Source organism: Neofelis nebulosa, chromosome 16 (assembly GCF_028018385.1).
Source record: "Neofelis nebulosa isolate mNeoNeb1 chromosome 16, mNeoNeb1.pri, whole genome shotgun sequence".
Taxonomy (NCBI): domain Eukaryota; kingdom Metazoa; phylum Chordata; class Mammalia; order Carnivora; family Felidae; genus Neofelis; species Neofelis nebulosa.
The window spans coordinates 24416305-24440231 of record NC_080797.1 but is presented as its reverse complement, the minus strand read 5'-3'; the positions used below and the strand labels follow the sequence as shown (position 1 = coordinate 24440231).

The following is a 23927-nucleotide window of genomic DNA, read 5'->3' as shown; positions in this document are numbered from 1 at the left end:
GACTTCTCTTTCCTTACTTATTGGATTATGGGTCGCTATTGGTGTCGGTGTGCTGGTTGAAAGTGTCTACGTTCAAGGTAACATTGGATTTACTGGCTTTCTTCCTATTTTCCTAAACGTTTCATCTCGGTTTCCTTGTAAGGTCCTCTTCTTTTGCCAGACACATTATCTTGGTATTCCACAGTATTCTCCAGGTACATGATGGTCTTCCCATTCTTGACTCTCTTGATGGGTGATCTCATTGATTCTCATGGTTTTTACACCAACCTAATGCTAACCCTATCCTTTCCTCCCAGCATTAGGCTACCACATCTAAAGGTTTCATTCGAATATCACACACTCATACACACACCCCTCTAAATGGGTAATGACCAAACTTGAATGAACATTAGAATCCCAAAGGGAACTAATGCAGGAAGAGGCAGGAACCAGGCTCCGACAAGTTAGAGATGTCATGACTACATAAGATCATGTACGGTGGCATCTTTAATTCAAAGGGAAATAATTTGGTCAACCGCTTTTCTGAGCATGGATCAAAATTAAAGTAAGGACAATTATTCAACCAGGACACTGGCAGTGGGTGGGGTTACACCAAAGAGTCAGGAAATATAAAAGAGAAAGGCTTAAAATGGTGCTGAATCGGACCACAGTGGGACACCCACTGAAGTGGGGTTTTAATGTGTGTGTGGGTTTTTGTTTTGTTTTTTTGAGAGAGAGAGAGAGAGAGAGAGAGAGAGAGAGAGAGATCATCCATGAGCAGGGGAGAGGGGCGAAGGGAGAGAGAGAATCTTAAGCAGGCTCTGCATGGGGCTTGATTCCACAACTCTGGGATCATGACCTGAACCAAAATCATGAGTCAGATGCTCAACCAACTGAGCCACCCAGGTGCCCCTTAATGTTTTATTTTACTAAAGAAACTTCCCTTTAGGAGTAGCCAGTTGTTTTTGGATTTCAGAGATGAAGATAGCCATTTGGGGCAGACATCCTGTCTATGCTCTGGGAATGTTGCACGAATGGGCTAATGCTATAAGAATGGACAGTTGTGCATACAAGTGATCCCAGAGAAGGAAAAATTGGGAGGAGGCAGTAATGGGTGAGAGGGAGCCAGTTTTGAATAAAATATAGATATTTTTACATAGCCATGATCTTGATTCTGGTTAGAGCTCTGCATGAATTCCTCTATACTTTCAAATATGTATAGCTTACAGGCTGCTAGGGAAAGAGGAAGTGTCCATTGGCATATAAAGGGGAGACCACCTGGGAAAAAGGGAATCATTACAGTAGTACCTTCTAGATCCATACAACATATTGGGATTGATTGTGATAGTGTTGACACTTGTCTAGTGGTGGGGAAGGCAAGGGTTTCCCTAAGAAAGGGTCACTATGAGGAAAGAAGAGTTAAGACTTATGTACTGGGAACAGTGTCTAATGTTGGGTGGTAAACAGTCAACTTTAGGCTGTCTTGAAGCCCCAGAACCTGCTTCACTGGTGACTGAAATGTACAGAACCTTGTCACTGAAGAGCTACAAGGTTGGGCACCTAAGCCTGGTTTGCTACTTTGGTGTGGATCTGGGGTGAGTTGGCCTGCAATGGAGTCAAACGCTTTATAGGTCTTGGATCAGATGACTTTTCTTTCCTGATCTGTTAGTGGCTCCTTCCTCCACTTTAGTAAAGAATCCAGACCAAGAGACAGGGACCTCCAGAGTTAACACTGCATAGATGGGTCAGGTTTGGGAGGTAAGGAACAAAGATGGTGGGTGAGGACATTTTACTCTTCTGTATTTTGCAGAAGTAGAAAAACAAACATCTTTTGATCTACATAACTAACCTCAAGACTTTTTTGGAAGATTACATCTGAAAGTTATTATAATTTGAACAGTAATAGAGTTTTATTTTTTGTGTTCTCAACCAGTGAAGAGGAACTGAGGACATTGAGTTTTGGGGGATTATTCCTCACTTGGCCTTTCTCTTTCAGATAGATGTTTTCATAGAACTGAGGTCGGTAGGGGCTGTGGCCCCTCAGGAAGCTTAACAGAAAATAGGGTCTGAATTAGAAGGATGAAGTTGAGGTATGAAGTTCACCTTATGCTCTTTGTCTTAGGCAGAAATAGATCACTTCCTAGCTATAGTGCCACTTTATTCCTCTTCCTTCACCTCCTGACATCTCTACAGTAGCCAGACGCTAAGAGAATAGACAGACTCTGGATTCCCATCCTGGCTCCCCATTTATGAATGCATGACATTGGACAAGAGACTTCACCTTTCAGAACCTCACCTTTCTCATTTATAAAATGGGCCAAATAGAAGTGCCCACCTTACAAGCTTTGGTTGAGTATGAAGTACGTGTCTGGTTCCTAGTAGGCACTATGTGAATATCGGCTAAATAAGTGGTTTATATTTAGAACCCTCTGCTTCTTCAATTTTAGGGCACATTAGAAAAACCTATAGGGCTTCTCAAAATCTGCAAATTCTTGGGCGTAAGCCCATACTCCCTGAATTAGAATCGCTTGAGGTAGGATCTGATGGCAGAGATATTTTCAGAACTCCTTATATGAATTTCAAACAATCCTACAAAGTAAATATTACTCTTGTTCATTACAGGGTGGGAGATCCAGAGAAACTTATACATTTTTTTTCTCAGATTACACATCAGATGAGAGGGAATTGTGGTATTGAAGTCTAAAAGTTTTTGAGTCCAAGTTTCTTACTTCTTCCATTATATCACATAAGCCAGACAAACTATAGAGGAAGGAATTTGGAGAAAGAAAAGAGTAAGAAGCATGAAAGAGAGGCATGAGACAAAAGTTAGAAATAAGGAGGGAGACAAGATGGCGGGTGATGTGGTAACATTATATGGAGCGAAGCAAAGAGAATTTTCCTTTCAAGGAGCAATCAAGAGCCGCTGGTGGTCATGTGGAAGAATTCAAAGTGACATTCACAAAGACAAATTTCTTCTTCAATATTTTGTTCAAGTTTGCCTTGCACCCATATAAGTGTGATTACCTGATGGCTTCTTTTCCTTGGAATTCTGGAGCTACGGGTTCGAAACAATCATCAGAAGGATGCTCAGGATCTATTTCTTTCTCAGTGACCTTATTATTAGTCCTTTGGTGTTGGAAACAAGACGAGTTCAGGAAAAATAATGGAGAGTAATGGCGCTCATTTCCACCTAATTCATCAAGAGGCGATACGATATTGGATCATTAACATTAGAACCAAGAGCAAAGGAGCCTTATTCAAAATAGTGCAGAGTGTCTTAGACTTAAGCATCATAGAGAAATTGTTTTCATTATAACTTCTTATTATTGAAAAGAAAACTGGTCATGAAGTAAACAATGAAAATTCAAAGGAAATAACATATCATCACAAAAGCCAAACAGTACCACAGAACTTTCAATAAATATACATATACAAAGGCTTGAATAAAATGTGGTCCAAAATATATTTAGAATGAATGAAACCGAACACTTAGGGGGGAAGGTCTTAATATGGCACATAAAAATAACTGGAAACATGTTTGTGGACTTCAGAAATCCCTTGATCGCAACAATACGACTGGACGTAGTACTGAAGTCCCTATGGAACGTGTATGTAAAGTACAGGAAGAAATTATATTTGTTCAGGATAAATACACTGTCATTTTCCAAATGTAAAACACAGAAGTAGTATTTGTTGCTAAGGGCTTTCAGATATTAAACCAGAAGTGACAGAAAGATAGGAATATATAAAATAATTGCATAGAAGCATAGAAGACAGGGTTAAATACAAAGTGGAAAGAACATACAAAGTAAGGTAAATAAATAAGATTGTGCAAGAAAAAAAAGTGTTCTGATTCTAGCATGCGGGCAGGAAGTCTGCACTTGTGAAATTTTTGGTTGTTGGTAAGATACAGAAAATTTAACTGGGTAATATTGTTCTGTAAATATGAACAACTGATTAAAAAATTTTCAGAATAAGGCTGAAAACGTCCTCTTTCATTTTTATTTTGTTACTTCCTTAAAGGATAGACATGTCACCTTGTGAAGTGGTCCTCCAAGAAGAAGAGGGAGTAGGGGAGAACCTGATTGTTCCAGACCCGGGGCCCTTTCTGGATATTCAATTCACAATCTGCCCCACATTCTTGTAAGAACTACTTACTAAACACCTTCCACCATACGATAGATCGACACTTGCCAAAACCATGTGGGGAATTAATTTATTGCAGCTCATTTTGAAACAAGTCTTACATATCATTCTTTGAAAACATTTTCAGGGATTCTTGAAAAAAGTACCATTATTTAATCACTGAGTATTCATAATGTATATTATTAAAAGCAGAAGACTAATTGTTTTCCCATGAAAATTCCTTCAAACTGCTAAAACTATGAAGCAGGAATAAAGAACTCATTCAGTTTGTTATAGGAAATATTTGTTATTCTTTACTTCTTTTTTTTTAATTTTTAATGTTTATTTATTTTTGAGAGAGAGAGACAGAGGGTGAGTGGGGAGGGGCAGAGAGAGAGGGAGACACGGAACCCGAAGCAGGCTCCAGGCTCCGAGCCATCAGCACAGATCCCGATGCAGGGCTCAAACTCATGGACCACAAGATCACGATCTGAGCCAAAGTCGGATGCTTAACCGACTGAGCCACCCAGGCGCCACTGTTATTCTTTACTTCTTTAAGTACATTTACATAACCTTAAGTAAAAACCTACAGTGTGATCAACATGTGCAGAGGTCGAAGAAAAGCCATTTTTACTTACAGGGTAAGGTTTTGTCAAAATATAATGCCAATGCCAGGTAGAAAAGTGCATCAAAAGCCAACACAGAAAAAGTTGCTATCAGTACATAGGAGTCTCCTGAAGGGTCAGGAAAAATTACACCATTCATAGTACTATCCAAGTGGATAATCTAAGATTCAAGCAAAAACAATAATTAATAAGTATTTAAATTAAACCCAAAAATAATCCAGTGTGGCAGCAAGATTTATCATTTTATTAAACAGGTTTTTCAAGAAGCCCTTATAATGAAGTGATTGGTGAAACTATTTCTATCTGACAACAGAGGAATACTGGAAGGAAATACCGATTTAAAAAAAATGTTCTGAGAATAGGACATTTTCTTGTTTTCATAAAGTCATTGCAATGTTGCAAAATATCTGTTCTATGCAGCAAAAAGAACACAAGTTTTTGAAGGAATATGAAAAATTATTTGAAGCATCTTAGTTGGATAATGATAAGAGAACTTTTTCTAGTTATTACTGCAAATAAAGATATGTTTATAATTTTGCCATGTGACAATAGGTATAATGTTCTAGATGTTGTTCTAAGGCTTTTTATAATATCTCATTTAATCCTTATCATAACCTCATAAGGTAGGCCTTATTATTTTTTTAAATGTTTATTTACTTATTTTGAGAGAGAGAGGGAAAGAGGAAGGGGCTGAGAGAGAGGGGGAGAGAGATTCCCAAGCAGGCTGCACGTTGTCAACGCAGAGCCTAACGCGGGACTCAAACTCACAAACCATGAGATCATGACCTGAACTGAAATCAAAAGTCAGATGCTCAACTGGCTGAGCCACGCAGGTGCCCCTAGGCTGTGTTATTTTTATGTGCATTTTACATATGGTGAAACTGAAGCACAGAGAAACTGAGTGGCTTAACCAAGCAAAGTCAAAATCACATAGGAGTGGCAAAGCTGAATTCAACACATGAAGTCCAGCTCCCAAGCCCAGTTCCTCACACTGGACGACATAAACTCCACTTGTGTAAAATGTTAACGTTTCACGACAAAATTGAGTTTATTCCGGAAATGCAAGTCTGGGTTGACATTTGAAGATCACTCTATGCAATTCAACATAAACCAGATTGAAGGAGAAAGTGAACTGGTTGGTAAGATAGGTGCAGAAAAAAGCATTTGATACAATTCAATACCCGCATATAATAAAGAAAGTCTCTTTGCAAACTGAGAATATAAGCGATCTTCCTAAACCTGGCAAAATAGATGTACACATACCAATACCAAAAATCATCTTTTTGTGAAATGTCGAAAGCTTTTCCTTTGCCTGCATTTCTATTCAACATTGTACTGGAGGTCCCAGTCTCCTTGATAAGGCAAGAAAAATAAGTAACTAGCATTAAAAACTGCAAAAGGAAAAAAATAAACTATCATTATTTGTAGACAACATGATTATGCATAAGCAAATCCCAAGATAAAACCTAGAAAAATACTAGCTTTTAAAGTTTATTTATTTATTTATTTATTTATTTATTTATTTTTGAGAGAGACAGAGAGAGAGAGAGAGAGAGAGAGAGCATGGGAGGGGCAGAGAGATGGAGACAGAGAATCCCAAGCAGACTTTGTGCTGTCAGCACAGAGCCCAGTGTGAGGCTTGACCTCACGAACCCATGAGATCGTGACCTGAGCCAAAATCAGGAGTTGGCTGCTTAACCAACTGAGCCACCCAGGCGCTCTTAGTTTTAAAGAATATAGCAAGGAAACTGGATACAGTGCCAATATACAGAAATCAGTTGTATCTCTCTACATTTATGACAAACATTTAAAAATAAGAATCTAAACACAGATGCTATTTATAATGGCATCAAACGTATTAAAAAAGGGATTTAAAATTTGGAATAAATAAAAAAATGTGCAAGGCTCTCAATACTTAAAACGAATTACAAAGAGCAAATGAATGTGAAGACATACTATTCATGATCAAAAGAAAAGTGTCAATTTCCCTGAAACTGATTGAAAAAAATCAAACTGCATCCCAACATGAACAGCTTTGTACACACATACATAGGCGTGTGTATCACTCAATAAGTTAATTCTAAAATTTACACCATTCAAAGAACCTAGAATAGAAAAGTCTCTCTTTGGAGAAGAAAATCAAGTGGTCAAACTGTTACCACCATATATCAAGACACATAAAGCAAAAACAATTTTAAGATAATGTAGCAACAGTTCAAGAGTACACAGATGGGTTAATACAGGATTGGTTGAGCTCTGACAAAGGAAATATAGCAGTCTGTTCAGGGAAAGGATGGTCTTTTCAACAAATTAAGTGGAAGAAATTGGATATTCATGTAGAAAAATTAATATTGCTTCTACATATAGATATCCAAAAGTTATTTTGAAATGGATTTTATATCCAAATGTAAAAGTAGAATCAATTGAGCTTCCAGAAAAGAACATGGGAGACAAACTTTAAAAAAAAATTTTTTTAAGCTTATTTATTTATTTGGGGAGACAAAGCACATGCGCATATGTACACCGGTGAGCTGGGTAGGAGCAGCGAGAGGCGACAGAGAGAATCCTAAGTAGGCTCCGTGCTGTCAGCTCAGAGCCGGATGCAGGGCTCGATCCCGTGAACCGAGAGATCATGACCTGAGCCAAAATCAAGAGTCGGAGGCTTAACTGACTGAGCCACCCAGGCACCCCTGGGAGAATATCTTTATGACCTTGGGGGAATGCAATGATTTCTTAAAGATACAAAAGCACTCTACAGAAAAGAAAACGCTCATTAAAAGCACCATTGAGCAAGTAAAAATGTCAGCAACAAATGTCTCATAGCTCGCGTAGATAAGAAATTCCTACAAAGCAATAAGGAAAAGACTAAAAGTCAGTTAAAAAAAAAAGTGGGGAAACCTGGATAGGCACTTTATAAAAGAGAAAATCCAAAATGCCATTAAGCATACGAAAAAGAATGAAATTTCATCAAACATCAGGAAAATGCAAATTAATACCCCAAGGATTTTTATTGCAGATCCACCAGAATGGCTAAAATTTGGCAGACTAATAATACCAAATGCTGGTAAAGATTCGGGACAACTGTAACTCGAAACATCTGGGGCAAAAGTAAATTGTTTCAACCACTTTGGAAAAATACTTGGTAGTAGCTATGAAGATTAAGATATATGTATCCTAGATCCTACTATCCAACTCCGAGGTCTATACCGAACAGAACTGAATGCCCATATTCACTAGGGTAGATGCATAAGGATTTTTTGCAGCATTAATAGTAGTCAAAAACTGGAAAAGATTTCCAGGCAACACTAAAAAATTAGGCTTAGGAACACACATTAGGTGGGGATGAGGAAGTGAAGATCACAAAACTTTTACCTTCAGGAGCAAAGAGTGGAGTTGTGGCATCCTTCTATTTCTTGATCTAGCTCATGAGCGTTTTGATACACTTAGCACCTATTTGTTACGCTCTGTATTTATAGTCTTGACAGCTTTTCAGATTTGAGGTTTCCAAAAGCGGTTTACACAATTTTTAATAGAGAATGCCTTCATTATATAAAGTAAAAACGAATATCGTACGATTTCATTCGTATGTGGAATTTAAGGAACGCGACAGACGCGCATAGGGAAAAGGAAGGAAAAATAAGATAAAAACAGAGAGGGAGGCCAACCGTAAGAGACTCTTAAATACCGAGAGCAAACTGAAGGGTGCCCGAGGGGAAGTGGAAGGGCGGGGTGCGCTAAATGGGGGATGGGCGTTAAGGAGGACACTTGCTGGGATGAGCACAGGGTGTCATATGTAAGTGATGAATCTCTGGGTTCTACTCCTGAAACCAATACTACACTGTGTGTGAACTCACTTGAATTTAAATAAATAATGAAAAAAAGAAAGGTGAATAGCTGCATATGAGAAACAAGAAGAAAATGCTTCCGAATGAAAATACATCTGAGAGGGGAAACTCTGTCTTATTCAAGATGTTCTTATTCAAACTTCCTTATGTGATGATGATTTTTCTACACTGGAATAATAACATTCTCAAATCTAGTCTTAGGCTAGAATTGTTTAGCATAAATGCTCCTAATTTGAAAGAGCACTTAGGGGCGCCTGGTTGGCTCAGTTGGTTAAGCATCCGACTCATGTGGCTCAGGTTATGATCCCACAGCTCGTGGGTTTGAACCCCACGTCGGGCTCTGTGCTGACAGCTCTCTCTGCCCCTCCCTTGCTCACACTCTGTCTCTTTCTCTCTCTCTCTCAAAAATAAGTAAACATTAAAAAAAGAGAAAGAGTGCTTGCAACCATGAAGAGTTATGAAGTACCAAGTTCTTCTGAAAGTTCAATAATAAAGCAATTAACTAGGCTCCTACCTTACTCAATCCAGCAGTAAAGGTAAATGGGCTGCAGATACTCAAAATCCACTCCAGAGAGGAAGGGAGTTGTCTGTAATATGCGGCGAATCCCACGCCCCCCCAGAAGACAATGAGGAGAAACATAACCAAATTGGTGAGGACTGTTTTCTTTAGCAACACACTCATCAGGAACACTAAAGCTATCTGAAAGAGAGAGAAGACGTCTAGCCGTTAAACAGCCATTACACAATGAATACAGATGTCTAGATCATAACATAAATATTTATCAGCGAGACGCTGATGAAGATATCAAGGCATCACAATGCTCAGTCCTTCCCTCAACCCCTTTGTAAAGAGGATCCTTATTTGCTCTCCTCAACTGCTAGGCATTAGTTGCTGAAGAAAGGGCAGGGGGCAAGCTGTGCGTGCCGAGGACAAGGATACACGTGCATACTTGGAAACACCCAAAGAAACCACATTAATGTCTTAAGAAAGAACACCTATGTACCCTCTCCAGGAAACACCCTGGGAGGCGGGTGGGGGGGGCGGTGTAGAGGCTCTTGCTTTATGAAGGAAGAGGGGTGACATGGGAAGAGAGGGCAAGATGGAGTGTCAGAGGGGATACTGTGCAAGCCACCATGTTATGGGGAACCTTTGGGACGAAGAGACAGGTCCGCCCCTCAAGCGCATCCTCATGAACCGTCTAGAAAAGTCTTAGAGTCAAAATATTTTTAGAGTCAAGGTTTTTTTTTCTTTTTGAGGCATCGTTGCATTAATGCAGACTTTATGCAAAAGAGAGGTCCAATTGTATTTCATACTAGATCAACTTCTCAACAACTCCTAGAGACTTTCTCAAGCAAGTACGCACACACCTGCACACAAAGCGGACACGAAGGAAATAACGAACTGTAATGACCTCCAGAGAACTTCATTTTTACTACATCTAGCTATGACCTAAAACAGAGAACGTGGTAATAAATGTATGCACTTACCAAGGACAAGCCGTATAAGAAAAAGAGTGTACATATGACCATGAAGCCTGTCATGACTATAATTTGGGTAGATGTTATGACAACTGTGATGATTATGGAAATAATGAAGAAGAAGCCAGCATAGATTAAGCCCCAGGAGAGCCTAAAAGAAGACAAAAAGTTATTTCAATTATTTTAACTTCATTAGGAAATAGTTAAAACCTACCAAAAATCTAAAGAATGATACAATGTTTACCGTTCTATCTGCCTACTTAGGTTAGTAACTAAAATGTTATTAATATTACATTGGTAGGGCTGTGCTGCTGCCTCCTGGCTAAGCATCAGCTCTGCACCCACTTATTGTATAAATAGAATGAACACCTGCATACATAGCATCATCTTGTATGTGTTCTGCTGTTGCTCGTCTACATCAATGGACATATATGATATTATTCACTGTTGTATAATAATATTTCATCGTATGACTATATCCTAATGTTCTCCTGCCCATGGACTTCTAGGTTGTTCCAATTTTTGTCTCCAATTTTACTTCCAGTTTTTATTTATTTGCTGCTGCTGAGACCACTCTCGTACTTGTCTTTTTTGGGAAAATGCACAAAAGTGTCTCAAAGGGGTAACTGCTGAAGTAAAGAGATTAAGCTCTTTGTGCCTTCAGCATTATAACATATTACCGAGGTGTTCTGACTGTAGAAATGGGAGGGAATATAACTAAGCTGCTGATCAATCAGGGAACCACGGAAGCCCCGGGGGCAGAGGAGAATTGGACCGTTCTTGAGGATTTCAGCCGGCCGGACCTCCACGCTCCTTAGTAGTAGAAAACTGAAATTTCATAATTCCTCCAGGCCCATTCTTTTCTTGCTATTCCTGTTCATGTTTCCTTTTTTGAAAGCTGATATAAATGAGGGCATAGCCTTAAGTGCTCATTCTGTGTTGTGTTGTTTTAGATGTGCTGGGGTTTGCATTTTTATCAGGTGGTTAGTAAGAAATAGTATTCAGTCTTAGATCTAAGAGGACCACACAAGGTGTTTGAGTCCGGGCTTCCTGTTTTACAGATAAGTAAACTGTAGGTCCTACTGTTACTTCATGGGCCTATTCAAGACCCACCGAGTAAATCAGTAGCCAAGGCCAGACGACAGTGCGTGCTCTGCTCAGTCCTCTTGCCTCTACACGAAATTGCCCAACGGAATAAGAATCCGGGGCGCCCGGGTGGCTCAGTCGGTTAAGTGTCCGACTTTGGCCCAGGTCATGATCTTGCGGTTTGTGGGTTGGAGCCCTGCTTTGGGCTCTTCGCTGACCGCTCGGAGCCTGGAACCTGCTTCAGATTCTGTGCCTCCCTCTGTCTCTGCCCCTTCCCTGCTCACACTCTGTCTCTCTCGAATGAATAAATGTTTAAAAAAAAAAAATAAAAAAAAAAATTCAACAGCTGAAAAAAATAGTGAGAGTATTAAAACCAGGAACTTGCATCAATATGCCCCAGAACAGCTGGTTTAATTACTGCTTATTCGACTTCTTTTTAAAGGTCGTGGCATTACAGTGATTCAGCCTTTGTTGGAAACATCAGCATTTTTGGAAAGCATATGGCATTCTGCAGAATCCACTTCCTGAGTACAGAAGGGAACTGCTACAGGTGGGAATTAAAATTCTATACAGTAGGAGAATTACAAATGAAGGAACTTAAAACATTACCTAGAAAAGGGAACTCATTGCAGGGAGTTTGGCGATGGTGGGGGGGGCATGGGGAGGATGTTAATAAAGCTGTGAAAGCCTTCATGATAAAAACAAAGCAATTCAGTCATCACACTTAAATAATAAATGCTGATGACATTTCACAGTTATTTCACATTACTTAAAAAAAAAAGGTTGTGATACAACTTATTTCCAACACACCCTGTACTTGGCAAAAACATTTCAGATTTGTTTTTTCCTTTTCAGTTTTAAGGATATATATATATATATATATATATATATATATATATATATATTCGTTTTGCTAACTTTACATTACATGCATACTAAGAAGCATTTACCCTGAGGATGAATCCACATGTAAATATCCAACACCTTTCTGATTTTAATCCAGAATTGACTTGTGCCCCCCCCATTCTCAGGTGACTACAGGGATACTGCCCCACAGGACATCCTCTGAACTAAAAAACAGTCCTATTTACACAGAGTCCCCCTCACTACCCTCCTAACAGACTCCATTCATTTCTTTGCATTTGCCAAAGTTTCACTGCAAACCACTCTTTTTTTTTTTTTTCATTTCAGAAACACATTTTCCTCTTTTTCTGTTTCACAATTAAGGTATGTTAGAATCAAAACCCTCTCTGTTAATCAAATATACTTGATAGAAAATTTAAAATTTCCTAGACCATAATGTTATTTTAGGGAACATGTGACTTACAGATGATTGTTCAGTAAATAATTCCTCACCCATTCCAAATAGTTCCATAGCCACAAAGAGTAATTTTCTTGCTGTGGGGACTATACAAAGACACATTTCCCAGGATTCAGTATTGAAAAATGTTAGGTTTTTTTTTAAGTTTATTTCTTTATTTTGTGTGTGTGTGAGAAAGAGAGAGAGAGAGAGAGAGAGGCAGAGAGAGAGAGAGGGAGAGAGAGAATCCCAAGCAGGCTCTGCACTGTCAGCACAGAACTCACGGGGCTCAAACTCATGAATGGTGCGATCATGACCTGAGCTGAAATCAAGAGTCGGATGCTTAACCAGCTGAGCCATCCAGGCGACCTCTTGGAAGCTTAGAGCTTGTATGATTTGTGTTTTTATCTTCTAGTCTTACCCGTTATCATTCTGTGAGACCCTTGTTTCTATTCTTCAATCATTTGTTTTTATTATAATACAAACACACACACACATAGACAGATAGACACATACCTAAATATACGTGTGTTTAAATATATGTATTTAAAAACATCTAAATCATTTCTGAATGAGTCAAGATACAAAGGTATCAATATATGAGCAAATGTCCTTATTGAGCCCTTCCAACATGCCACCCTAAGTGCTATATGCACTGGGCATATTTTATAGGACATCTCAAGTCCAACACATGGTACTTAAGTGCTGCAAAAAAATATATCCCTGCTGATCTAAACCTCTGAACACAAGCTAGCCATTATAGGATCATACTTTCTTCAAGTATGAGGAAGTGCGGAGAAGTCAAATGATAACCATGGGCAGACCAAGCAGGAGGGGTGCCATCGGGGCCGCTGCATTGGAGTCTCAGCTGTGGCACACAGTTTTGGAAATAATGACACATGTTTACCGCTTCCTAATTTCTGATTATTCGTCACACTGCTTGAATCAGTTACTCACCAGAAGGCTGAATCTTGTAGACCCATCATTTTCATCAAATCCTTCCATTTTTTCCTCTCTTTTGTAACGTTGAGCGATATAAAGTGTATCAATGGAAAAAAGTAAAGAAGGCAGTAGAAAATAAACATCTCCTTTTGAAGAATGTTTTTATGAATAAAAGGTAAAGTCTTCATGTTTATAGCAGTAACTGACATCAACTCTTCTGTCACAGAGCGGTTTGTTGCGATCTAAAGTGGGGTTTAAACAAGGAAGATCATTATTTGAAAAAATAGGAACTGAACAGGCTATGGTGAAATCCACACAAGCTTGTGAGGGCTATACCAACATCAATTCCCTGATTTTAATATTGTTCTGCGGTTATGAAAGATATTACCGTTAGGAGTAACTGGGTGGTGGGTACATGGACCTCCATGTACATTGGTTTTTGCCGTTTCCTTTCCCATTACTCTGAAACTCCTTGAAAATTAAAGTTAAAAACAAAAGCAATGTGTTCCTTCGCCTAAATCCAAGCTCAGCCTTTGTATCCCTACTTCATTGTACAAACGTATGAAAACCTGAGCATATATCACCTTTCACCCAAATCTCGATACCTGTGGAACGAGTTTACGTGAATTATTAGAACTTTTCTTACTTGTATGATAGCAGCGTCAATGGCGGTTTGTAAAGTCGCAAACCCTCTATTCCAGTATTTGGCCAGAGAACAGGAAAAGCCACCATGCATATTCCAACAATGAGCTACAAGCACAAAGGAAGGCAATACCATAAGCGATGTTAGCAGATGGACGTCATTAGAGAATAAGAAATGAGAACCCAAGGGAAAACAATCTAGAGGAGTCTCCACCAGTCCGAACTTATAACCACATAGGAAAAAAAAAACCAAATAAAGTTCTTTTTTTTTTTTTTTTTTTTTTTTAGTATTTTCTTATTTATTTATTTATTTTTTAATATATGAAATTTACTGTCAAACTGGTTTCCATACAACGCCCAGTGCTCATCCCAAAAGGTGCCCTCCTCAATACCCATCACCCCCAAATAAAGTTCTTAATGAGGCAAATTTTATTCTCCGAGACTGTAGTATGCGTAGGAAGTGTTAGACATGAAAAGAAGGTGAAAGCTGGGGCGCCCGGGTGGCTCAGTCAGTTGAGCGTCTGACTTCGGCTCAGGTCATGATCTCACAGTTCAAGAGTTCGACCCTCCCCTCATCGGGCTCGCGGCTGTCAGCGAAGAGTCCGCTTCGGATCCTCTGTCCCCCTCCCTCCTCCCCTCTCTTGAAAATAAATAAATACTTGAAAGAAGATGAAACAAACATGCCACTCCCACCATGCTGGGTTCCCTGCCGTGCCTCAAAATGCTAAATGCGCTCTTGTGCTAGAACTTTTTTTTGCTCATATGCTCATATGCTCCATATGATCATGGATCCATTATCCATGGCTCCATGGATCCATGGCTCATTCCTCCCCTCTATCTTGATCTCTTCTCAAAAGTGATCTCAGCACAGAGGCCTCCCCTGGCCACCATAAATAAAAATATCTGGAAGAGCATTCGGGCTCTATCTTGCAAGCCTGCTCTATTTTACTTTGTTGTTTTATCACCACTTGGCAGAGTGCATCATTTTTGTCCCATCCCCTGTCCCCGACTGGAATGACTCGTGCAAACAGGCTTCCCTCTGTGTTTTGCTCACTTTCATCCCCAGGGCCAGAACAGTGCAGGACACAAAGAAGACACTCAGAGAATGAATGGGAAAGAACCGATTCTCTTAGTCACATCAATTCTGCTTCCTGAAAGGCAGACCCATTCACTCTCCTTCTCAGCTGCCGCCAGTCGTGTCCGAGCTGCCTTTGGCTCCCTGGTATGTTTGGCTGTGTTCTCCCCCACCGCTCTGCAACCCATGCCCTGGGCCATATCCAGAGAGCTCCCTTAGGCTTGGGGGTCTAATCTCTTCTCTGCCCTAATTAAAGTACCTCAATGGCTCCCCAACACCCTAGGTTTGTAGGACGTCACGGGCTCCAGCCCTTGGGTTAACTTCAGCCTCAGTCTCCTGTCACATTCCTTTCCATGTCCTCTGTTCAGCTATACTCATCTTCTTCCATGGATACAAACGGATGCCCTTGGCACCTCAGGACTTTCACACCTGCCCTTCCTCTGTCTGAAATGCAACGCTTTTCCCACCCCCATGTGCCAGTCCTTCTCATTTTAAACATCACTTCGCCCTGTAAGACTTCTCTCATCTCACAGCTCATTAGGAACCTCTGGTCTAAGTCTCCCACCCGCTCAGCACCTCTCTTTGCACTTGTCATGAACTCATCAATGTCTGCTTTCCTGCTGACCTGGAACCTCACCTGAGGCCAGGACCTCTCTGTCTGGATCACTCTGCATCCTTTGCAACATGCCCCTGTGTGCTCACTTTTTCTCCATTGGATGACTCCATCATGTTTTATCGTGAGAAGATATGATTGCCCTCGGAATAAGTTCAGCGATACAATGTGTTCTATCTACTTTATCATGTTCTATCAAAAGCATCTCTGTTGCCCATCCCAACCTATTCCTTATGTTGAAAACATGAAAAATACCACAATGATATTTTATATGGAAAGTCACCTGTGAAAAGATCTTCCTTCAAAAATGGAATGTTATATCCCTGAACAAATTTTAGCTTATAAGAGAAAGCGTCATTAAAGATGATTCCCACCAGGTCTGCAAAACTGTCTAAAAGTAGTTTATCCATGGATTTTCGATTTGGCACTCCAATGATTCTTCTTTCTGTGGATGACAAGGTAAAAATAGACATAGAGGGTTGCACACTTTCACCGCAACGGAATGTGATATCCAACGGTGTCATCAGATTGGAATGAAACTAAAATCATTTCCCACTTAAATGAAACTTATCCCAAAAGGCAGGGAGGGCCTTTTGAAAAAAATGGTTTAGATTCTAGACTCAGGAGACATGCGTGAGAACTGAGTGTTTTCTTTTAGTAATGACAAGTATTATGGCAAATTTTAGGTATAGAGAAATATTATACTAGGGTAAGTATGCATAAGAGAACGAGGATACAAAAATAGAAGTAAATGGGAGTAGTAACTGTAGAGTCAGGGGATTCCAGATTTCAGATTTACTGAAGCAAAGACCCCTCATCTGATTTTTGCCTTATGTGGGAACTAAGATTGCCAGGTAAGTGTATTTCTCACAGCCAGCAAAGTCACCTGTGAGAAATCGAGGGTTAAAGAGCAGACTACCAAACTGCACCCACCTTGCCCATGAGTGAAATACACATTTGATCTTAGTTATCTCAGTTACATAGTGATTTCATTTAGAGTGAAGGCCTTTAAAGATGTGTACAAAGTATACCATATGTAGACAGAGTATCTTTAGATTAGCCATCCTTACTTTTCATAGTTCTGACATTATAATTTAATAGCTAGATTTAATTTCTTTTATTTCGATGTTTTTTTTTTCCTGTGTTGTAAATCTTAATCACTGTATTTCCATGTTAAGGGCACCCGCTCCCACAAATGGCATATTCTCCTAGACACTATTCTGCAAATCTGAAATTATAAATTTATTGTTTTAAGTAAATTCCAATAGAAATGCAGACCTCCCTAATTGGACCCCCATCAAGCTGAAAGGCTTTAAAAAGCTAATTGTTGCAAGAGAAAGAAAAAACTAACCAAATTTGTAGGCTATCTTGATAACCTAAATAATTAGCATGATAGATCACTGTCAGTTCGAATTCAACATGTATACATCAATTCAAAAAGATTAGTACACCTACCTTTCACAAATGGAGCAAATGTCGTTTTATTCACTATTTGCTGTGTTATATCAGAGACGGGTGTATACACAACACCTACAGAGTTATTAAAGTTATCTGCCCTTCCCAGAGCTTGGGGAGGAATTTCAGGAAAATATGTCTTTTCTCTGAAATGTGAAAACAGTCCCATGTACAGTGCCAGAAGTATTGGGAATATCCATTCCTATAACAGGAGGAAGAACGAATTTAGATTATATTCCCTTAAAAGGTTCAGCCAATACCAAAGAACGGTTCAAGATAAATTCTGATTTTGCCACATAGTTGGCTTCTCTTTGCTCTCAACTCTTCAGAGCAAAGGGAACCCAACAAAAGATGCACACCGAGATAGTTGCCACATAGATCATTCTCCAACACTAGAACTAAACTTTTGTATTAAATCATGAACTACTGCAGAGGCCATCATAAAAACCAACAGGGTGACTAATAGGATGACAATTCTTAGGCCTGGGCATCGGACTTGATAGTCTCTAAGACACAGAGGGTCCCAGATAGAGTTCATGATGGCAAATAGCAACATTTTGGTCAATTGTCATATTCTTGTATTAGAAATCGAAAAAAAAAAAAAACATGAAAAGGAACTGAGTGTTGGATATTGCCCAGTGGTTCACCAATATCAGTAATCTCTTCCTGCTTAAAACAATGCTAGACCACATTCCCAGCCTCTGGGAATGAAGTCAGACCAAGCGATTGAGTGATTGAGTTCCAACCATAGAACATGAGCAGAAATGATATGCAACCTTCAAGGCCTGGCTTGCGGAACCATGCAAAACCTATATTCTGTCTCAGTCCCTGTACTTTCTGATGTTCTGACTAGATTCAGACGATCCAGGGGAGATCTCCAAAGCCTAGGGAGATGGCAGAGTCCCTAGATGAAGGAGCTCGGGTCCCTGACTGACTGTATGGAGATTCCTTCACCTACCAGACCCACTTTAGTTTCACTGTCAACCTTATTTAGACTATGAGCAAAGTGAAAAACAAACTTTTGCTGAGTTAAGCCTCTGAGATTTGGGTCAGTTACCTGTAGATAGCCCACCTACCTAATGCAACTGACAATCAGTGGTGGTACTTGGTCCGTAATTCTTGGAAATAGTCTTTACGTAGAAAATTTATGGCTTTGAAAAGAAGTGCCCCAAGTTAAAATTTCTCAATTTCTGCTGGGGCTCTTTTGATTATTTCTTTACTCTAATTTTGTTACATATGGCAGCAGCTTTAATAGCTGCTATAATTTCCCGGGGTGCCTGGGTGGCTCAGTCAGTTAAGCATCCAACTCTTGGTTTTGGCTCTGGTCATGATCCCATGGTCACAAGACTGAGTGCTGTGTTGGGCTCCATGCTCAGCATGGGATTCTCTCTGTCCCTCTCTCTGCCCCTCTGCCTCTCTCTCGCTGTCTCTCCTTCTCAAATAAAATAAAATAAAATAAAATAAAATAAAATAAATAAAAAATAAAAATCAGGGCACCTGGGTGGCTCAGTCAGTTGGATGTCCAACTTCGGCTCAGGTCATGATCTCAGGGTCTATGAGTTCGAGCCCCACGTCCGGCTCTGTGCTGACAGCTCAGAGCCTGGAGCCTGCTTTGGATTCTGTGTCTCCCTCTCTCTGCCCCTCCCCCATTCGCTCTCTCACTCATTCTCTCTCTCTCTCTCAAAAATAAATAAACATTAAAAAAATTTGTAAATAGTTGCTAATAATTTCCCATACAATTAAATTCTCATTTATTCTGTTTTTTTTTTTTTTTAATTTTTTTTTCAACGTTTTTTATTTATTTTTGGGACAGAGAGAGACAGAGCATGAACGGGGGAGGGGCAGAGAGAGAGGGAGACACAGAATCGGAAACAGGCTCCAGGCTCTGAGCCATCAGCCCAGAGCCTGACGCGGGGCTCGAACTCACGGACCGCGAGATCGTGACCTGGCTGAAGTCGGACGCTTAACCGACTGCGCCACCCAGGCGCCCCTTTTTTTTTTTTTTTAATATGAGGAATATTCTTCGTCTTTGCAATGCTACATTATTTTTCAGGGACTGCTATGAGACTCTCAGTTCGACAAGTACGGTTAGAGGCAACCTCAAAATCAATGAATCCAGTCTGCTACTTAAAATATAGAATAAGAGCATCGTTAGGGGATAAAATAAAAGAATAAGGTGAGCTGCAGAAAGAGGGAAAGTTTCAAACATACCAATAAGCTCTCTCTTTTCATTCTCCATTTCTTAAGAAAATTCTTGTGCAGAAGTGCCTGAGTTTGGTGGTACACACTTTTCTGTTTCATATTCATTTAGCTTTGCATTGAACAAACAAGGAGAAAATTAACAAGGTGTGAAATAAACCAGAAAAATAAGTGTAATAAGAAACATCTTGGGGAGAGTGGCGGAAAAGCAGAGAGAAAAACCTTGATCATCGTTTGGTGGAAAACATTTCCTGCCTTTAAGAACTACAAAAAATGAGTTTAAAATATCATCTTAATAACACATGGCTGCAAAATTTTACATCACATATAATCACTGTAAGCTACTTGGGAGAGTGGGTAACCATTGGGACATAGTGTTCAGTGTCACAATTTTCCCGAAAAATAAAGAGCAGAACAATGGAAAAGATATTGTTAGTTTTCAGAACCTGTAAGCCACTTCACATGTTTTTACCTCTTATACCAGAAATTCCACTATATGAATAGAGTAATTGAATCCTATCTCATCCGATTAATAATTTTTGTTCTTTGCATTTAAATAGAAATACCAGAGCTAATCAAATTAACCAAAATTCTGATTATTTCAATTCATTTGAGTAATTAATTATGCCCAGTAAACGTAACCTCAGTGGACTCTTTTCCTGTAGCATTTCCCCTTCAGATGAAACTGAACAGCTTTTACCCAAAAGAGCTAGGCTGTGAGATAGCAATTCAGACCCAAACTACCTGAAACTTGATTGTGAGACACAAGAAGGATAGAACTCATCTCCATTTTCTGAATTCAGAAGTCCTTGAATAACTGAGGAAACTAACAAGTAAGAAGAAGAAAGAAAGAAAGAAAGAAAGAAAGAAAGAAAGAAAGAAAGAAAGAAAGAAAGAAAGAAAAAGAAAGAGAAAGAAAGGAATCCCATGGAAAGTAACTTTCCCCAAATGTTTGCAAATAAGCCAACAGAGACGATTTTTTTTCAGCTTTTATACTCTCAGAATTAAATTACTTTAGATTTGCATAACAAAATATTCAGACAATTCTCCCTCACCTAGTACAGAAGCAGATTTTACTATTTTCCTTTATCCTGCTGTTCTACCTGCACAATACAAGTTGGTTGGGAATAAATTGGAAAATTTTATCATTAGGTCTTCAATACAATACATATGAGTATTTGGAAACATCTGAAAAAGAGACTGATTTTAGCAGTGTCCACCCACATATTTGCCATAGCACAACTAACCAGCTCTACTTACCGTCTGGAAAATTACTCTGGAGACACTGTCAAAGCACAGTTCTGTTTTTGTGTACAGCAACAATGAAAATTTCCTTATTTCTACTTCTTCATTTATTCCTTAAATGGGTGCCTTCCCCAAGCTGCTTTGTGAAGGGGGGGGGGGGTGTAGTCAGACCAAGCTGCACATAATGAACTTGTTTTGTTTTCTGCCTTTTCTTCCCTAAGCCAATTATTTGCAGGGAAACGATGGTTCAGTGGTTGGCTGGGAAGAAAACAAACCCTGTGTTTGTGCACTTGGCCTTTCAACTCCAGGGATGAGGGGTAAAACGGTAAACAAGGAAAACAGAACTAGCCTGTTGAACATGATGAGACCAAGATGGGGAAAGAGCAATAAATAAGTAAAAGCAACCACTAACTAAAGTGGTTAAATGTGTATGAGAAATCTTTAGCTAGTTTTTTTTTTTGTTTTTTGTTTTTTTTTTACTGCTGATGTTTAAACCCAACTGCCAATGCTATATTTGACTAATGTATACTAAATGGGCAGAATGTACTGGAACTGAAGGTTTTTTTTCCTAATAAAGCTAAGCAACCCAGAGTCTGCTGTAGAGAAACACCTAATTTGGACAAATGAATTGTGAACAAATTCCTTTCTCCTGCTCTGTTCATAGGGAATGCAGGATTTCAGAAGGCTCATAAACAAAATAAAAGTAAGCAGATTGCCAAGGACTAAAAAACATATAAAAAGATTCAGGTCAATTTTTATGCATGAAGACTGGGGAAAAAATAAAATTTATTCAATTCCCATTGCGTAGTCTATCTCAGTAAAGAGTTGCAAACTTTTCTTGACCTGCCAAAGTAAATGGCAAAACAGGAAGCCAAAGTCCATGAATTGGGAAATCTCAAATATTTGACATGGCTCCGAATCCACAGATGTTAATAATCATAAAGTTGAGAGTTGTTCTGGAAAAGAAGAGAATAATTTAAAAATATTTAAGCCACGGTATTATATATATGTATATTTCTCTCCTTGGTAATTAGTTCTATTTTTTTTTAAAGTCAACAGTGAAATATCATATGTCTTTTACATTAAAAATTGGCAAAAACAAAGACAATAGATATTCTAAAGGTCTCACGGAGGGGAGGGTAGAGGGTCAAAAACACTGCTAAAATTTTGTATCAATAATAGGCCAATGATCCAAACAAAAATTCTGTTTCTTTTATATCACCTGGAATATAATTCAAGTTTTTATTAATTTTGCTGTCGTTGTTGTCATAGTTGTTTTAGACCCTATGTACTCTATTTTAGGAATCTATTTTAGGAATTTTCACTTTGCTTACAATGCATTCAAATTCACACTACAATATCAATAATTATGTTGATTAAATATATTTTATTAGTTTCAGTTCTTACCACTGTTTCTTATATATGCTTTGTGTTCCTCTTTCTTGACCTATTTACTCTGATAGTTAATTGCTAGTTAAGAACAGAGTTTAATTGCTAGTTTAATTGCTAGTTAAGAACAGAGACAGATTGGCACAGGAGCAGAGAATGCTGGTGACTTTCACATGGGTACTATGCCATTGGTTTTCTCAGAGTTTGCTGTGGGAGCCTAAAGTTATCGGGATTACTGTCCTTCTCAACTCTTGGTCACGAGAAATCCTCCCATTTCATTTAAGAAGCGGTCCTTATGGGCCATGATCTTACAGATAATGCAGGTAAGGGGCAGGCATTTGACAGTGTGTTCATAAGCAGGGGAGGGGGATGACGATGTCATCACGTGGACAGGTGCGAATACTGGCCTTATGTAGGAATGTTGTTCATTCACAGTAATGAGAGGAAAGTTAGAGTATATGGGGCACATTGAAACCTGGTTGGTTGCTGAAATTGCGAAAGCTCGTGAAAACACTCTTCTAATAGCTTACACGTCAATAGTCAAGTGGGAAGCAAGGTCTTCTGCTGAAAGTAAGAGCGGGGAGAGAGAGAGAGAGATGTCAGAGTCTGAGAAGCAAGAAGACATGACAAGTAGGTTAATTAGTCCTCCAACCCAGTTCAAGAGTGAACAGATTAGGGGGATGAAGTGCAGTTGCCAGGTAGAACTAAGGCTCCGCTCGAAGACAGGTTGTAGCCATTCATTTAAAGTGAGACTAGTTATTTTGTTCCTGTGTACTCTCCACCAATGTTCGTCTCCCTAATACAGGTTTAAAACCAAGATTGGGGTTTTTCCAGGCAATTATGATGAAGAGTGAGAGGATCAGGCCTTGATGGTGTATATATGGGAGTGGCTATTGGCCAAGGTAAGCCTTTCTCTTGAAAGGCTCTAGCTTCCTAAGAGGAGATGGCAGATGCCTCTTCTTTCTTGCCAACTGTATTTGGTCCATTAGCTCCCAGATTATACTTTCAAATCGATGGCAGAGAGCTGAATCAGTGTGTCCTGAAAGGTTGTGAACTTGGGGAAGCTTGGCTGTCTAAGATGATAACAAAGCTTTATTGAGGTAAACACACACACACACACACACAAAACAAAACGAAAACATATGTAGTTCATGATTCATTTTCTAAGTAAAGAAAACTTTCAAGTAAACTTGAACTACAAGTTCTCTGGAATTTTAGCTACAGCAGTACTTTTAGGTTTCTTTTTTTTTTTTTAAGTTTATTTATTGATTTTTGAGACAGAGAGAGATAGAGAGAGAGAGAGAGAGAGAGAGAGAGAGAGAGAACTAGAGGGAAAGGCAGAGAGAGGGGGAGACAGAGAGTCCCAAGCAGGCTCTGCCCTATCAGGACAGAGCCCAATGCGGAGCTCAAACTCATGAAGCATGAGATCATGACCTGAGCTGAGACCAAGAGTCAGACACTTAAGTGAGTGAGCCACCCAGGCACCCCAGTAATTTTAGCTTTCCATTTCTTCTCCTTTTGCATGTTTTCTTCTTATTAGTTTCTCTATGTTGATCATTTGCTTTGTGAAGAAATAACCATTGTGTACACAAAAGTACCCATTGTGTACGTGTACCCAATACACATACAAATACCCATTTTGTGGGCAGAGTGGTTAGAATCCACTATTTGGATGAGACCAGCATTACTCTAGAACAAAATCTCAGCACCAAGAGTTTGTGGACCTCTCCATAGAGAGGCGCCAGGCGCCAGCCATGTCTGTTCTTGCTCCGACCTCTGGGACGGAACTCAAATGGTCCCTGGCTGGATTTGGTATTGCTCTGGCTCGTCTGTTGCAATCGCTAGTTTGGAATCCCATGATGTAGCTGCAGCTGCTAGAGGCACCCCCATCTCCCCAGGAGCTGCCAAAAAGAGACAACGCTGTCCT

General features: G+C 39.5%; 1 protein-coding gene across 3 annotated transcripts in view; it reads right to left on the bottom strand.

Moving 5' to 3' along the window:
- ABCA6 (ATP binding cassette subfamily A member 6) overlaps positions 1 to 21108 on the bottom strand; it is a 60583-nt gene extending 39475 nt beyond the window's left edge. Inside the window, exons 1-11 of one of the 3 annotated variants that reach the window (XM_058705092.1) lie at positions 20627 to 21101; positions 20422 to 20554; positions 19379 to 19478; positions 17168 to 17369; positions 15996 to 16157; positions 14029 to 14132; positions 13398 to 13624; positions 10064 to 10205; positions 9090 to 9275; positions 4743 to 4890; positions 3004 to 3169 (exon numbers count right to left, since the gene is read on the bottom strand). In XM_058705092.1, the coding sequence (XP_058561075.1) occupies positions 3004 to 3169; positions 4743 to 4890; positions 9090 to 9275; positions 10064 to 10205; positions 13398 to 13624; positions 14029 to 14132; positions 15996 to 16157; positions 17168 to 17369; positions 19379 to 19474 (1433 nt within the window). In that variant the 5' untranslated portion in view covers positions 19475 to 19478; positions 20422 to 20554; positions 20627 to 21101. Of the gene's footprint in view, positions 1 to 3003; positions 3170 to 4742; positions 4891 to 9089; positions 9276 to 10063; positions 10206 to 13397; positions 13625 to 14028; positions 14133 to 15995; positions 16158 to 17167; positions 17370 to 19378; positions 19479 to 20421; positions 20555 to 20626 lie in introns of all 3 variants that reach the window. The other 2 variants (XM_058705093.1, XM_058705091.1) reach the window with 2 other exon arrangements.
- Positions 21109 to 23927: the final 2819 nt, after the last annotated feature.